This window comes from Mustela putorius, unplaced genomic scaffold (genome assembly GCF_011764305.1).
Source record: "Mustela putorius furo isolate JIRA1106 unplaced genomic scaffold, ASM1176430v1.1 tig00000174_pilon_pilon_pilon, whole genome shotgun sequence".
Taxonomy (NCBI): Eukaryota; Metazoa; Chordata; class Mammalia; order Carnivora; family Mustelidae; genus Mustela; species Mustela putorius.
The window spans coordinates 831735-850270 of NW_025421304.1; the positions used below are offsets into that span (position 1 = coordinate 831735).

At 37.7% G+C, this 18536-nt stretch overlaps 1 protein-coding gene across 1 annotated transcript; it reads right to left on the minus strand.

Moving 5' to 3' along the window:
* Window positions 1–15803: 15803 nt before the first annotated feature.
* LOC101686696 (zinc finger protein 420-like) lies at window positions 15804–17616 on the minus strand. Its single transcript, XM_013062767.2, has one exon. It carries the CDS (start codon window positions 17461–17463, stop codon window positions 16138–16140), a length of 1326 nt encoding a protein of 441 aa, XP_012918221.2. The 5' UTR covers window positions 17464–17616; the 3' UTR covers window positions 15804–16137.
* Window positions 17617–18536: the final 920 nt, after the last annotated feature.

Sequence of the window (18536 nt, forward strand, 5' to 3'; positions counted from 1 at the left end):
GACCTTCCCACATTCTTTACGCACATATAGTTTCTCACCAGTGTGAATTCTCTGATGTTCTGTAAGTATAGGACTATTATAATAAAAGGTCTTTCCACATGTCATTCAAACAGTTTCTCACCTATTTGAATCTCTGATGTTCTGTAAGTTTTGAATTGCTACAAAAGGCCCTTCCATAATCTTTATAATATGTATAGGGTTTTTCACGTATGAACTCTCTGATGTCAGTTAAGGGCTGAGCTACTTCCAAATGCCTTGGCACAATTTTTACGGTCATAGGGTTTCTCACCAGTATGAATTCTATGATTTATAAAAAAAAAAAAATATGATGCACCCTTAAAGTTCTTGCCACATTCCTTACATTCATAGGGTTTTTCTTACATTCATAGGGTTTTACATTCATGGATTCTCTGATGCCTTTGAAGATCTGAGGAATAATGAAAGGCTTTATCACATTCTTTACACATATAAGGCTTTTTAACCAGTGTGAATTCTCTGATGTTCTGTAAGTATTGAAAGGCTTTTCTGCTATGAAAGGATTTTCTACACTCCCTACATATATATGGTTTCTCAACTAGTGTGAATTCTCTGATGCAGAGTAATGGCTGATTTACTACTAAAGGCTTTTCCACATAACATACATTGATAAGGTTTCTCAATGGCATGAAATCTCTGATGATAAGTAAGATCTGAGGGATGATAAAAAAAAATCCCACCTTCCTTAAGTAGGCAGGGGTCCTCACATGTGTAAATTCCCTGATGTAACAGAAATACTAATCTTCATTGCTAGCTGGATGACAAAATGTAACACCCACTGTGGAGGTGGATTCAGCATTACCTAGCCAAATTACATATTTACCTAACCTTTTATAAACTAGCAATCTGAGTGACATGACTCTTCTCTCAAGATATATTGACATTTAAAAAAAGATGGAGCACTGGGTGTGATGAAAAAATAATGAATACTGTTATGCTGAAAATAAATAAAAAATAAATTTTAAAAAGATACATTGACATAAATTTTACAAGATTTACTCAAATGTCCTTCAGTAAAGCACAATTTATAATAACAATGACTGGAACCAACCCAAATGTCTATCCTAAGGTAACTGGTTGAAAGCTATGGTGCATCTACTAAGTGGAATATATTTTCCAACTATAAAAAGCAATGATGGGGGTGCCTGGGTGGTTAAGTGTCTGCCTTTGGTTCAGGTTATGATCCTAGTGTCCTGGGTTGGAGCCCCACATCCAGTTCCCTGCTCAGCAAGAAGCCTGCTTCTCCCTCTCCCACTCCCCCTGCTTCTGTTCATAAGTATATACATGTATATGTGTAAGTATATGTATATGAAGAAACACCCCTATACTCATTTAATGAAGTTAATAAAGCATTTAAACATAATGAACCAAAACCTGTACGAGGAAAGAAAATTATAGGCCAATCTAAGTTACCAAATAGACATGCAAAATCTGAACAAAATGTTAGCAAACTCTATCCTGCAATGTCCTATAAAATGAACCAATATGACCGTGTTTTATTCTAGGAACACAAGGTTGCTATTATAAAATTTACTGTATCAACCACTGAATGAGAAAAAATTATTTTTTTTAAAGGTTTTATGTATTTATTTGTCAGAGAGAGCGAGCGAGCACAGGCAAACAGAGTAGCAGGCAGAGGCAGAGGGAGAAGCAGGCTCCCCGCCGAGCCAGAAGCCCGATGTGGGACTCGATCCCAGGACTCTGGGATCATGACCCGAGCCGAATGCAGCAGCTTAACCAACTGAGCAAGCCAGGCATCCCGAGAAAAAATTATTTCTAAAGACAGGGAAATAATTTGACAAAATTGAACATCTAATCATAAAAATCAACTCTCAATAAGCTATGAATAAAACAGATTGTTCTTACTTTCATGAGAAACACCTAGAGATACATAAGACAAAAACACATGTGATGTGAAAAGTTAAAATTGTGCTCTAGAAAAAATCAGTAGGAAAAAGATGGATGCCCCTATGATCCCCACTTTTCCTTAACATTTGCTGGAAATTACAGGCCCTGGAGTAAGATTAAGACACGTCCATACACACACACACACACACACACACACACACACACACAGAAAGAAAAAAAAAAGAAAGAAAGAAAGAAAAGAAAAAAAGAAAGAAAGGTCTAACCATTGGAAAGCAGGGGAAAAATTGAAAATATTAGTTATTTGTTGGTTTAAGAGATGCAGAGAGCGGGGAGAGGGGCAGAGGGAGAAGGAGAGAGAGAATCCTCAAACAGACTCCATGCCCAGCATAGAGTCTAGCATAGGCTCAATCTTATCATCCCGATATCATGACCTGAGCCGCAATCAAGAGTCAGAAGCTTAACTGACTGAACCACCCAGGTGCCCATGACAATATTTTTATCTACAGGGAAAGAACAAATTGTGGAAGTATTCTAAAAATTAATAAGACAAATCAGGGGTGCCTGGGTGGCTCAGTAGGTTCTCCTTCACCTAAGTCTCTCCTTGCCTGTGTTCTCTGCCTTGGGATTTCAGGCACTTGCCTTTTATCCCCAATACTCTACAGGGGTGACTGCAGTCTCTCCCAATGCGCCAGGTCTTACATCATCTCTGTGAGGGCTATAATGCACTGAATGTTTATATCTCCCCCTAATTCATATATTGAAATTCTAAGCCCTCAGATGAGAGTATTAGGAGGTAGGGCCTTTGGGGGTGATTAGGTCATGCAGGCAAAGCTGTCTCTTAGAAAAGAGACCTCGGAGAGATCTCCTTTCTGCCCTGTGAGGATACAGCGAGATGATCAACTATGAGCCAGTGGAGTTGCATCAGACATTCTATCTGTAGGAGCCTTGGTCCTGAACTTCCCAGTCTCTGGAACTGTGAGAAATAAATTTGTGTCTAGAAGCCACCAATTCTCTGATACTTTGTTATAGCAGCCATGATCTAAGAGAGAGGAGCTTTTGACTTTCCCATCTTTACATCTTTCTTCTGACTGCCCTATTTAACTCCCCTTGTAGGTGATTCCACTTTTTTTTTTAAAGGTTTTATTTACTTATTTGACAGACAGAGATCACAAGTAGACAGAGAGGCAGGCAGAGAGAGAGAGAGAGGGAAGCAGTCTCCCTGTTGAGCAGAGAGCCCGATGCGGGACTTGATCCCAGGACTCTGGGATCATGACCTGAGCCGAAGGCAGCAGCTTAACCCACTGAGCCACCCAGGCGCCCCTAGTTGATTCTACTTTTAAAAAATTATTTACGGCATGTTCATAGGTTTTCTTAGTCCATAAACATAATAGTTTAAAATCTTATCATCTTTCCATCACTTAATAACGTACCTCATACAAATTATAAAATCGGTAACTGTTGGTTGGAAGCAGAAATTATAAATATATAAAATAATGAATTAAAAAGAAAACTGGTTCAGGGAAGAGAAGTCTCAAAATTTTAAAGAGAAAAATGACACACAAATCTAAATGCAAAAGAAGAGGGGCAACTGTGTAAGAATTGTATACAAAATAAGGGTAGAACCTGGTCACTGAAGAGGCACAAGGGTTATACTTCCCACTTAGAAATGGGAAGGAAGCATGAAAGAGAAGTATGGAAGTGGGAGGTAGAGGTAAACGTAGGGACATTTAAACAATTTGGCACAGAGGTCTTACTTTTCTTTACAGGTTTTGACTGTTGATAGAAACGTCCCAGAAAATATCTCACAGAGTTCCTTCTTTTATAAGCAGCTGGGTTGCATCCTTCAATATTCTCTCCTTGCCTGACCATCACACACTCACCTGGAAGCAAGGCCCTTGTCAGCTCTCAGCCAATCATCCAGGCTTCTTTTCCTTGTTCCTGTAAAGATACCATACCTGGCTTAGGAATGCAAAGCCCTACTTCCAAGAGAAATGGTAAACTGTTTTACTATGAGAGGCCCAGAATTCAAAATCAAAGAGGAAAGGTCATTATTTAGAGAAGATGGAGCCTCAGCCCCAGCATAGCTGCACATTTTCAACTCTACAGAGCTCAAGCTTTCTCTTTGGGAACATGGAAATGGAATATATAGGATAGTTGAAAGGAGCTGAGAAATGCACAATGGGAAAAGCAAATATTCCAGAGGGAAGACTGAATTTTTAGAGACAGGCATGCTTACCAACTGATATCAGCTTGTTATAATTTTCCAAAATCACATTTCTGTACAAATCTCTCTGATCAGAATCGAGACATTCCCGTTCCTCCTGAGTAAAGTCCATGGATACATCTTTGAACATCGGTCCCTGAAAAAATAAATCTGTGTATTAAGGTTATAATAAAAACAAAGGATTTCACATGGGAGGAGAAAAGATAAAGGTGAACATACAGTTGATAAGAGTGTTTATAGGAAAGGATAAATAGAACAAACAGGCTGGGTCTGTTTACTGACATACTGGATGTAAGTATGATTTAATTTATGTTCTCAAACTTTCCAATTCCTGAAGATAGATCACCCATTCTCAGTAAGATATTTCCAGTATCCAACCAGGTTTGGGATGTACAAAGACCAGCCAAGTAAAATTTCTCTATCATGTGAAATAGTATAAGCCATCATTTAGTCTAATAACGCTTGGTATATAATTTTCAGTAGAGGGTAATTCCCTCTGCTCACTCTTGACCCATTTAGCCCTAACAAAGAAAAAGGGATCACCTCACAAAAGTATCTTAGAATAAAATTTGATAATAAAAGAAATAGGCAATCCTTTAAAAAATTAAGACAAAAACAGGTTGTACATAAAGTATCAGGAATCAGAAACGCAATGGACTTCTAAATATCACTATTAAACTCTAGAAAATGATATAAAGACATATTTAGAGCAAAGTTTCCCAAACTTAGCCTTGTTGACATTTAGGGCTGGATAGTTCTTTCTCTGGGGGGTGGGAGGGGGTGCTGTCCTATGCACTGTTTGTTGGCTGTTTAGCAACAACCCTGACCTCCACTAGATGCTGGTAGCACTCTCATCCCAACTTTGACAAACAAAAATATCTGTAGTCATTGCCAAATATCCCTGGAGGGGGTGCAGGTAGGAGCAAAATTGTTCCTGGTTGAGAACCAATTTAAAGTCCAGACAAGCAAAGGCTCCAAATATTCCCCGCCTGTTCCTATGCATCTTTGCTTGAGAGTAACAGGTTGTGCTCCATAAAAACCACAGAGTAAACCATCGAAGAGGTATATTGGGCATCCAGATGATGGGAAATAAGAGTCACAGGAGAGAGAGAACAGAATATTCAGTGCTACTGTGAAAGGAAAGTACCAGGATGACAGCTATGTAGCAAGTCTGCAGCACAACCACTGGAGTCAGGAACAGTAAAACAAAGGAAACCAGAAGAAAGTACTGAAAAACTAAAATACTGATGACCGTGACATAATGGAGAATATTATTGATAGCCAAGTGACACTAAGTTTTACACATTCTGATGGGTTAGCACACAAATGTGGAAAACTGAGCAAATAACTTTAAAAGATAACTAGTTCCAGGAAAACAAACAAACAAACATCATTCTAGAACTAATATGTCTGCTTAGTATACTACTTGGCTCAGCTCTAATACTTACACAGTAATAACTACACACATATACTATAGAATTAAGTAAAAATCATATTATAATCCTGGTGAGAAATGTGGGGAAAAGCGAATTTGCCACTCCAACACACAGGGAAGCCAAGGAATAATGACTGCTACACTTGATTCCTCCATAAACAGTAAAATGAGAATAATTGGAAATACCAGTATAAATATTGAGGGCAGTTAATTGACTTAATCTTTCTTCTCATTTTGGTATTTGGCACTAATAAGACCTCTCCCTGTCTGGGCTCTAGCAACAAGGTTTTCAAACAACTTGGGCTCTGGTATAATCCAACCTGTAACTAGGCATCACTAAACTGTAACAAATGTTCCTGGTTTCTGAGTTCCCAAAATCTGTTGAAAGATTCACAAAGAGGCTGAGGTCCTATGAACGCTGAACAGCACCAACCCAACTCCCATTGGACAGTCTGTGGAGATGATCATAATCTTCCAGATGTGAAGAGCACTTCCCACTCAAGTGCTCTACCTGACCTCATCACATCATAGTCCAGGTAAAATAGATTCATTTAGCAAAGAATATCCTCCTTTTCCTCTCTGTGCACTTCTCTATCAACATTCTTTACCCCACGTGGAATAACAACGACTTATAGAAAAAAAAAAAAAGTCGTGAACATTTGTTGCCATTCGGAGGGGGCATTTAGGCACGGCTGAGTAGATGGGGTGGAAGGAAATGGTCAGGAGGTCCTGAAAGAGATGCTTCTATCCAGAAAAGAGCAGGATAAAGAAGGCAAAGGCGCACTGTGTTTCAGGAAACAGAAAGGAAGCATCACCTCACCAGGATCTTGGCTTTCAGTCTTGCACCACGTGCAGTCGTCCTCGGGGCTCCCCTTCTGGAAAAGGGCAGAGTCCTGGCCCTGCAGGGCTAGCAGAGCAACGTGAGCCTCGATTCCCAGAACAACCCGGTTCAAAGGATAGCCCTATCCTCTGCTTCCCCGTTGTCCATTCTCTCCACTTCACACAGATACACTGACAGGGATGGGACAGAGAATGGACAAATTCCGCCCGAGACCAAGGCTCCAGCTGCAGCAGAATGGCCTCTGGGCAGCTGGCCGTGTCTGGAGATGCCGACGCGAATGCCCCTACCCGGCACCACCTTGCTTCTGAGCATTTTTCTGTCTCTGGTACAGCTGGGGAACAGGGCCTCCTGGAGACTAGACCTAGAGCAGAAAAACCTGCCGCAATCAAGATCCTGAGCTGGAGACGCGCCCCAATTCAGGTACCATATCAAAGAGCCGAGGGCACCTCTGTCCTCAAGAAGGCGGTGGCTCCCGGAAGCACAGCTGGTCAGTCCCAGTCTCCCCCACACGTAATCAACCTTCCCATGTTAAAGGCGCAGCTCGCTGGTAACTCCGCGGCAACAAATGCACAAGCTGACCAGATATACGACCTCCAATCGCAAGGTTATGCTTGTGCCCATTCGACCAGTGAGCCTTTCAGCCCCAAGAAGTCCGGCAGTGCGAAGAAGGGATTGGAGCTCAGCGGACGCCACAAGCAAAAGTACCAACAAGGCCAAAGATAAAACTCTTTAACAAATTGCATCCGAGCCTGTGCGACTTGGAGGCGTTTGCGAGACCTGAACTACAATCTCCAGAATCCTTTGAGCGCACTCTACCCTTGACAGCACCACGTTGGCTCTAAATGCCTATGCCTAGGGCCAACTGCCCTCCTTGGTGAACCAGCGCTGTGAGATGGGTCAGTGTTCTCCAGAATACTGTTGCTAATCAGAAGTTAATGTTATTTAGTGACCACTGCCTGAGAGGCAGAAGGCTGCCAATGCCCTTGGCTCACTCGATCCCATCTGGGGAAACATTGCTCTGTTCTATATACAGACTTTAGAAACCAAGGTCAAAAAAGTTTAGTGATAGCCAGAGAGTAGAAACGGATTACAACCCAAGATTGGTTTTTTTTTAAAGATTTTATTTATTTATATGACAGATAGAGATCACAAGTAGGCTGAGGGGCAGGCAGAGAGAGAGAGGAGGAAGCAGGCTCCCTGCAGAGCAGAGAGCCTGATGTGGGGCTCGATCTCGGAACCCTGGGATCATGACCGGAGCTGAAGGCAGAGGTTTAACCCACTGAGCCACCCCGGTGCCCCGCCAAGGTTGATTTTTTTAAATGATTTAAAATTTTTGTCCAAGGTTGACTAATTTTTGCATATGATAAATAAAAGATAAATTACATAAGGTGAAAACTGAACACCTTGCAAACTTGTCTCCTGGACACCCAATATTCTCCAAGCAACCAGTGCATTCACCACCCTCCAACCACGACAACAGGTGTGCGGTTGCTTGTTTATATGTTTGTGTCTGATAAATATGGTAGAAAAATATGGTAGACTTTTAACAAACGTATTAACTGATCATACACACCTAAAATATTTGTAACTTCATATTAATATATACACACCTTGTTCTTTTAATTTACTATATCTTGTCCATTGAAAAGATGTATGATAATTTGTTTAACCAACTTATTATTGGTAATTGACCCTACTCCTCTTTTGCTACTAGGCTAGTCCCATAAATTATATTCTTGTTTCTTGTGGATATGTCTCCAGGTATCTGTTGCAAAAATTTTGGAGAAATGTGTACCTCCACTTTTTTTGATAGGTATTTGCTACTGCCCTTATTAAGTTATAGCATTTTAACTGTCCAACAGCAACATGTGTAGATCCCTGTTTACCCAGCCTGTGGCTAAAATATTAGATACCACATTTATTTTTTCAGTCCGATAAGTGAAAACTACATCTCTAAATTATATATATATTATTGGGAAAGGAGATGAAAATCTTTCCAAAGGAATAAAAATTCCTTTGCAGCTTTTCTTCTATATTTTTTTCATACTCACCTGGTTTCTGTTAGATCATTGGTTATACTTTCTCTTAATGATTTGTAGTATCTATTTTTGTTATTAAGTAATATAGACAGTTTTCCTTTTTTATATTAACATATACTGTATTATTAGCCCCAGGGGTACATGTAGACAGTTTCCTGTTTAAAAATTCTCTCAGCTTGGAATTTATATTTTTTCAATAGTGTTTCAAATATCTTGCCATGCTAAAGTAGACAAATAGATTTTACTACAATGTCTTCATGGTTTTAAGTTAATTTCACATTATTATTTTCTTCCATGGTTTTATCTAGGATGTTTTTTTGTTTCAATTCTTTTTTTAAAGATTTTATTTATTTGACAGAGAGAGAGAGAGAGAGATCACAAGCAGACAGAGCAGCAGGCAGAGAGAGAGAGGGAAATAGGCCCCTTGCCGAGCAGAGAGCCCGATGCTGGACTCAATCCCAGGACCCTGAGATCATGACCTGAGCCAAAGGCTAGAGGCTCAACCCACCAAGCTACTCAGGCACCCCTTGGTTTCAATTGTTAATCTACATCTTTGATCCATCTGCATTTTAGTTTGCTTGCAGCTGCACATTAGGGATCCAATTTTTTTTTCTCTCTTTCCCATGTGGCTAACCAATTAGATAATGCCATTAATTGTATAATCTATGTTTTACAGACATGTCCGTATTTTACACATGTCCTATAAATTGGAATATTGTCTAATACAACCACATTAAATATACTTTGGAGATTTAGCAGTTGATCACACAATATTATAATCTAATATATGGTACATATTCAAATTTCTCCCAATTATCTCAACAGTTCTTTTAAGTTTTATTTATTTTAAGTGATCTCTACACCCAGTGTGGGGCTCGAACTCACAACCCCAAGATCAAGAGTCACATGTTATTTCAACTGGGCCAGTCAGGTGCCCCCCAACAATGATTTTAAAGTTTCTTTTAAAATCCAACATACAGGGACGCCTGGGTGGCTCAGTTGGTTAAAATCCAACATACAAAAGTCATGCATTGCATTTAGTTGGCATATCTCATTAGTCTGCTTAGATCTAGAACAGTTCATACCTCTCTTGTACCTCAAAACTTCATATTTTTGGTATCCAGACTGCTTTTCTCCCCCAGAATGTTCTTCTACACATTTAAGAAAATTATTTCCCCTTGTTGAACTTCAGGCTAAATATTTTTGATAAGAATACTCCTTGGGTGACATTGTGCCCTTCCCAATGTATCATATCAGAGGCCACTTGATGTCACTTTTTCCCATTCCCGATGTTATTTCCTTAAGGTTGTAGTCAACAGTCTTATCAATTTAAAAGTATGCCTTCTCTTTTTATTTTTAAGTGAACTTTCAGATTGTTTGAATATGGATACAAATTTGTCTTATCTTTGCCATATGGCTACTAAAAACATTTGTTGTAAAACCTATACATAACATATACATATAATACATCTAACTCCTCAAGATTCAAAGGGTATTAAATGATCCAAAATGCCTTCATTATCATATACTATCTTTCCTATGTGCTTTGATCTATAGCTGGATTTTGAAGTACTTCTAGTGTTCTATTAAATTTTTGCTAGAGCTACACTCCTAATTATTATGGAGTTATAATACATCTTAATATCTGATGGTCCCAATTATCCAATTCTTCTCCTCCTTCTTCAGAATTTTACTGGTTATTCTGATTTCTTTATTTTTCCATTAGAATTAGTTCATATGTCTAAAAAAAACTCCTGGGTATTTTTAATTGAGATTACATCACATTTATAACCTAAGGAATTATGATTTTTCTTAATGATATCAGTACTGCAATTCCAGATGTTATATCCTTTTATTTTTTCATTTTCTAATTGCTTTGGAAAATTTTTATTTATTTCACATAATGATTATGGACATTTCTGTTTAATTTTTTTCTTCATAGCTCATTTTTTTGTGACTACCATAAAAGCACTTTTTTTTCTATGGGATCTTCTATTTTAAAAGAATATTTGTATCAAGAAATTAAAAATAGAGCTTTCCTATGACCCTGCCATTGCACTACTGGGTATTTACCCCAAAGATACAGATGTAGTGAAAAGAAGGGCCATCTGTACCCCAATGTTTATAGCAGCAATGGCCACGGTCGCCAAACTGTGGAAAGAACCAAGATGCCCTTCAACGGATGAATGGATAAAGAAGATGTGGTCCATATACACTATGGAGTATTATGCCTCCATCAGAAAGGATGAATACCCAACTTTTGTAGCAACATGGACGGGACTGAAAGGGATTATGCTGAGTGAAACAAGTCAAGCAGAGAGAGTCAATTATCATATGGTATCACTTATTTGTGGAGCATCACAAATAACATGGAGGACATGGGGAGATGGAGAGGAGAAGGGAGTTGAGGGAAATTGGAAGGGGAGGTGAACCATGAAAGACTATGGACTCTGAAAAACAATCTGAGGGTTTTGAAGGGTGCGAGGTTGGGGGAGCCAGGTGGTGGGTGTTAAAGAGGGCACGGATTGCATGGAGCACTGGGTGTGGTGCAGAAATGATGAATACTGTTACGCTGAAAAGAAATTTTTTAAAAAAGTAAAAAAAAAAAGATATTTGTACATGAGGGTGCCTGGGTGGCTCAGTCAGTTAAGCATCTGCCTTTGGCTCAGGTCAGTATCCCAGAATTCTGGGATTGAGTCCTGCATCAGGCTCCCTGTTTGGTGGGGAGTCTGCTCCTTCCTCTACCCCTCCACCACTTCCCACTCCCTGCTCATGCTCTCTCACTCTCTTTCAAAAATGAATAAAATCTTTTTTTAAAATTTTAGAAAAGAATATTTGTACATGGGTTTGTTGACTTCTCTATGTTAATTTTCTACCAAGGCAACTTCAAATTGGTCTCTCATGATAGTTTAATGTGCAAAAGCATGATAAAATACAACTTTTTTCTCCTGGATCTAGATGAAGCCACAGAGTACCTGGTGCCAATTCTCCCTGTCTATGGATATCACTGTAGGGTATGCAGCAGAGCCAATGAACACCAAGTTTTCTTCTATAATTCAATAACTGAAAGATAATTTATGCCATGGGACTGTGTGGTATAATTTCTTGCAAAGACAAAAATGTTCTACAATATGCTGCCCAACACAATGGCCACTGGCTGCATGCAACTGTTGAGCACTTGAAATGTGCCTAATGAGAGAGAAAATGAAGTTTAAATTTTATTTACTTTAAATCTAAATTTAACTAACTACATGTATCTACTTGTTAATGTTTTGGACACTAAAGAGCAAAGATGTCAAAGATGATGTGGGATTGTTTCTTAGATAAAGAATTACTTAAAAGTGTGAGGCAGCTAGTTAGGCATGAGAAAGGAGGGATAAAGCACATGCTGGCCACCCCCAAGAGTTAACAGCCACACCTTCAGAGCCACCTCCAAGTGGCCTAGCCACAGAGCTGGCTCAAAAGCCACAAGGGGACATCCAAGAACTGAGCATGCACACAAAAGGTGCCACTTTAGGTTAAGTAACCTTAAGGTCACAGCAAAAGTTCACTAGAAACTCATAAATATACATTTGTAAATAAATAAAAGTATAAGTAAAAACAATTATGACAGAATGCATCATGGGTAGGCACATGCAGAGACCAAAATGTTCTATAACCACCATCAATGAAAATTGTCAATCAAAGCCAAATTTACCTTTGCAGAAAATAGGCTTAAAAGGATGCAGCTAGAGCTTCTGGAGGTCATAGCCACTCTCACTCTGGCTAGGCCACTTTCTCTCTTGAGTGTACTATACTTACCTACTCAATAAACTCTATCTCTCCCTTCTGGTCTCAGGTTTCCCAATACTTTGGTACATCTGGGACAAGAACCGAGAGACCTGGTAACAAAAGTTGTTTTGTGTGGTGTGTTCCTACCTTCACAAATGAAAAGATGGTTGCTTTCCTCTTGCCTCAAAAACAAGCAATGAGGCCACTGAAGCAGTTAGTATCTTATCTCTGTACGTCAGCCCTAACACCTCCATATATTGCTTCTAATGAATAAAATGTGGCAAAAAGGACAGTATATCATCTCCATAATTATGTTAAGTTATATGGCAAAGGTGAAGGATTTGGGCAGATATAATCAAGGTCCCTAAACAGTTTAAGTGAATCAAAAAGGAGATTATCCTGAATGCGTAGGATCTGAGAGATGTAGCTTTTAAAACATCTATAGGTCAGAGAAAAGTAAAAATACCTTCTGCTGCTATTGAAGAAGCAAGCCACCATTGCACAGCTTCAAGAAAATTAATTCTGCCAACAAACATGTGAACTTGGAGGATGACCCTGTGCATTCAGTGAGACACTAACCCCAGCTGACAGCTCAATTGCCACCTCGTAAGACCTTGAGCAGAGGACCCAGCTAAGCCATGCCCTCATATATGCCCATTGAAACTTTGAGATAATAATTGTGTGTTGATTTAAGCTGCCAAAATCATGGCAATTTGTTATGCAGCAACAGAAAAGTAATAAGTTCTATTATTGGCCATAGTTCCTAGTAGAAACTGTTGATTTTAGTTCACAGTTGTTCCAAACTTCTCAGAACCACCTGTATCAGACCTCCTCAGAGACACCTGCACTAACCAAGCTAAACCCCATTATTAAGGCAGTTTGAGTCCCAGATAAATGGAAACTTCCTCTTTATCCCTGTAGCACCAGTATGAGATTTCAAGTATTAATTGTTGCAATACATAAGTGGATTTTTAAAATTTTTTATATGTCTGGATTTAGAGTTATAAGTTCTATGAGTAATTTTGCCACCTCTTAAGGTTTTCCTGTGTAGGATTCTCAGCAAACTTTATATTCAAAGAAATCACTATTTATTCATATTTCATCCTTTGCAAAATATTAGTTTAAACATGCATTGGATCAAGAGTCAGATGTTCCTATAATCCAGTACTATTTTTAAATCAGCCAGACAATATGGGCAATAACACTTTCAATAATGTTTCATGCTGACATAAATGTTAGGATTTGACATATACATTTTATGTTTTTTTCTTCATGACCAAGAAGGAATGAAGTATGATGACTTTGCTATATTCACTGGAAATTTAGCATTTTTCTCTAATATTAAATTTCTGATATTAAACCAAATATACACCATAGTTAAAAGCCTTTCCATATATAATAAAATAGCCAAAGGAAAAAATAATCTTAACAATGGATTATTTTAATGAGTATGTTAAAGTTTCAATTATAAGCATTTGTGTAAATTAACTCATTTGGTCCTTACAAAACCCAAGTATGCTAGTGAATATAGTCACTAGCCATTTCACATAAAGTATAACAATATATAGGAATATGTTTTTAACAGAAATACATCGCAATGGAAATGAATAATTTTTTTAAAAAATTTAATGTCCCCACATTATACTTGAGCAAAATCATTAGGAAAAACTGCACAGAAGGGAAGAGAGAAAAATGGCATAACACAGTACAATCAAAGGGAAGCCAGTTTAATCTGTCATGTTTAAAATGTGTACATGGTAAAAGGTATGTATGGATTATTTCAAAAACAATGAAAAAAAGACAAACAAATACAGTGTGCCAAGTAGGATGCTAAAAATGACATTCCTTATAAACACCAAAAGTGGAGTCAGTCATAGTATTTTACCATAAAGGCTTGGTAAAAATAATGGTACAATCATATATATTAACATTATTAATATACTTAATCACATGGAATGTCCTATATGACATATCTTGTCATTAAAAGGCAATTTATGAGGCAATTTGAATAATGTGATTACACTTTAATAAATTTATAAAAGGATTTGTTCCAACAATTTGACAATAGTTATAGCCCCTTGGGGGATGAAAGTCAACTCTATTGGATTTTTGTAGAATTTAAAAATTTAGAAAAAATTATTATAATAAAATATCATATTTATGAAATAAAAATATTAATTTATACACAGAAATAATTCTATCACTTTATCAATATTAAATATATGTCTTAAAGTAATGATATTTTGTTTTTTAAAAGATTTTATTTTTAAGTAATCTCTTCACTCAACATGGGGCTCAAACTCACAACCCTGAGATCAAGAGCTGCATGCTCCTCTGATTGAGCCAGTCTGGAACCACTTAAAATAACAATATTTTAAATGAAATGGTACAGATGCAAAGATGTGCAGGTAAAAGTTTATTATAAAAAGATCAATTGAAGAGTTTTCAAATTGGATGTTGGGATATAAAAAGATTCATTAAGTCCAAGTTTATAATGCTAAAAATATAATAAAATGTCACAAAACTGTGCACAAATAGCATCATGAAATAGTTACTGAGTAAGTTGTGCTGTGTTAAGAATTTTGGTAATATCCAAGATCTATAGGCTCTTCAAATTCACACCCCAAAACCAGATAATCATGACAAAAATTGGGCAGAAGACATGAACAGACACTTCTACAAAGAAGACATACAAATGGCTATCAGACACATGAAAAAATGTTCATCATCATTCGCCATCAGGGAAATTTAAATCAAAAACCACATCGAGATGCTACCTTACACCAGTTAGAATAGCCAAAATTAACAGGACAGGAAACAACAAGTGTTGGAGAGGAAGTGGAGAAAGCGGAACCCTCTTACACTGTTGGCAGGAATGCAAGTCGGTGCAACCACTTTGGAAAACAGTGTGGAGATTCCTCAAAAATTTAAAAATAGAGCTACCCTATGACACTGCAATTGCACTACTGGTATTTACTCCAAAGATACAGATGTAGTGAAAAGAAGGGCCATCTGTCTCCAATGTTCATAGCAGCAATGGCCACAATCGCCAAACTGTGGAAAAAGCCAAGATGCCCTTCAACAGACAAATGGATAAAGATATGGTCCATAAATACAATGGAATATTATGCCTCCATCAAAAAAGATGAATATCCAACTTTTGTGTCAACATGGATGGGACTGGAAGAGATTATGCTGACTGAAATAAGTCAGGCAGAGAAAGTCAATTATCATATGGTTTCATTTACTTGTGGAGCATAAGGAATAACATGGAGGACATTAGGAGAAGGAAAGGAAAAGTGAATTGGGGTAAATTGGAGGGGTAGATGAAACATGAGAGACCGTGGACTCTGATGGTTTTGGAAGGTTTCAGAAGGGAGGAGGGTGGGAGAATGGGTGAACCTGGTGGTGGGTATTAAGGACGGCATGGAGCACTGGGTGTGGTGCATAAACAATTAATGTTGGAAACTGAAAAAATAAAATAAATAAATAAATAAAATACAAAAAAAAAAGAATTTTTGTGAGAACAAAATAAATTCAAAAATTTAATGTATAACTTATGATAAAACAGTGTTTTAGCTATGCATAACCCAAACTACATATAGCCATATAAAAAAATAAAGTGGATTTAAAGTATTTTAAAATAGAAAAATGCAACAAAAAGATCTTTCACTTTTCTCCAGTCATGATAAAAAGTTTTTAAAATTTAGAAAGGAATGAGCCATTGGTAGAAGCCTTCCAATATTCATTTTATTCTTATGGTAGTTAAACTGTGAAACACATAAGGCATTCTCTATTTATTATATTTCTATATTTTACCAATAAATTCTTAGGATTTCTTATATTACATATCTGTGGTTTCTCTTTCATTTCATGTTACCTGAAAGATATGCCTAAATGTCTTACAAAACTTTCTTTCATACTATTTCTTACCATTATGAACTTTTTGGTGGCGATTAAGATTTGAGCCTCTTGCAAAAGCCTTCCCACATTCCTTACATTCATAGGGTTTCTCACCAGTATGAATTCTTTGATGCAGAATAAGGTCTGAAGAACGAAGAAAGGCTTTCCCACATTTGTTACAAGTATATGGTTTATCACCAGTATGAATTCGCTGATGCCGGGTCAGGTATGTTGCACAAGTGAAAACTCTCCCACATTCATTACATTCCCAGGCTTTCTCATCAGTGTGAATTTTCTGATGCTTTATGAGTACTGAATCTCTACTCAAGATCTTTCCACATTCCTTACATTCATACAATTTCTCATCAGCATGAATTAACTTGTGTCGAGAAAGTTCTGATGAACGACGAAATGCCCTTCCACATTCCTTACACTCATAGGGTTTCTCACCAGTATGAATTCTTTGATGTTGAGTAAGGTCTGAAGACTGACGAAAGGCCTTCCCACATTCCTTACATAAGTAGGGTTTCTCACCTGAGTGAATTCTCTGATGTGCTGTAAGTATTGAGCCAGTACTAAAGGCTCTTCCACATTCCTTACATTTGTACGGTTTCTCACCAGTATGAATTCTCTGATGACGAATAAAGGCTGAAGCATTACTAAATGCCCTAACACAATACTTACATTTATAAGGTTTCTCACCAGTATGAATTCTTTGATGTTGAGTAAGGTATGAAGAATGACGAAAGGCTTTTCCACATTCTTTACATTCATTGGGTTTCTCACCTGTGTGAATCCTCTGATGTACTCTAAATATTGAACTAGTACTAAAAGCCTTTCCACATTCTTTACACTCATAGGGTTTTTCACCAGTATGAATCCTCTGATGACGAATAAGGGCTGTACCATTACTAAATTCTCTAACACACTCCTTACACTTAAAGGGTTTCTCACTTGTATGAATGCTATGACGTAGAAAAAACTGTGAGGCACTAGTAAAGACTTTCCCACTTTCCTTAAATTCATTAGCTTTCTCTGTAGTAAAAATTACCTGATGTTGCATAAATTCTGAGTCACTATTCAAAGACTTCCTACATTCCTCATATTCATAGGGTCTTATGCCAATATGCACTGAATGATATGAACTAAGTTTTGAAGTTCTATTAAGGGCCTTCCCATATTCCTTACAGTCATATAATTCCTTGCCAGTATGACCTTCTTGATGTGTAGTAAGTTTTGAGTCCTGTCCATAGGCATTTTTATATTTTTGGCATTCATAAGATTTCTCTTTGGTATTAAATGTTTGATGTCGAGGGAGAGATGTATGCTGAATGAAAGGGGACATGTCTTCAGAGGCACATGAGACTTGGCTAAAATGTCTTTCCTGAGATCGCTGTTTAAGTCCATGCTTTGTATATCCTTCCACTATAACCCATTGGGATGAATCTATTTTATAGTCATTCTTTTTCAGAGATAATTTCTTGTTCTCACACCTAGATATATATTCTGAAAGAAAGCACAAATAAAACATTCACTTTTGGAGGGAGGAAGAAGACACAAAACTTATAAAAGGCAGAATTACATTGAAATTAATGTTAATAATGCAAATAGAATTTATAGTTCTTATATGGTGGTGCAATTTGAGAGATAAAGTATAGAAATTGAAAAGTGAAATAGGAAGTCATGGGGGGAAGGGATCGGAAAAAGATGAAGTCAGTGATTCTTAAATTTTGGAATAAATTCAAAGTATACTTTGGCAAAAACCCAAAAGTCTGATAATTTAGTCTTTTAGAAGGCTATTTAGGTAAGTAACCTCTCTCATACATTCAGGGTAGTGAATAAAAATGGTACAACTACCATACAGGCCTATTTGCCAGTTTCTAGCAAAATTAGGTAAGCATTTTTCCTTGAGCAAGCAATTCCAATTCTAGGAATGCAAACATATACTTTTGGGAAAGAATCTGAAGAGGTTTATGCAGAAGGTTATCCACTACAGAGCTATTTGAAAGAGCAAATGACTATAATGACTCCAAATAGCCACCAACTTAATACTACTTGAACTCAGTATAGTACATGCACACAGTAGAGTTCTAAGTAACTGTATAAAGAAATGAGAAGTATCTGTATATTCCTATTGAATGTACATCATGATTTTTTCTTTTCTCTTTTTTTAAAAACGATTTTATTTATTCATTTGACAGACAGAGATCACAAGTTGGCAGAGAGTCAGGCAGAGAGAGAGGAAGGGAATCAGGCTCCTTGCTGAGCAGAGAGCCCGATGCAGGGCTTGATGCGGGGCTCGATCCCAGGACCCTGAGATCGTGACCTGAGACGAAGGCAGAGGCTTTAACCCACTGAGCCACCCAGGTGCCCCAATCTTCATAATTTTTAATGTAGAAGAACAAGATGTAGTTCTGT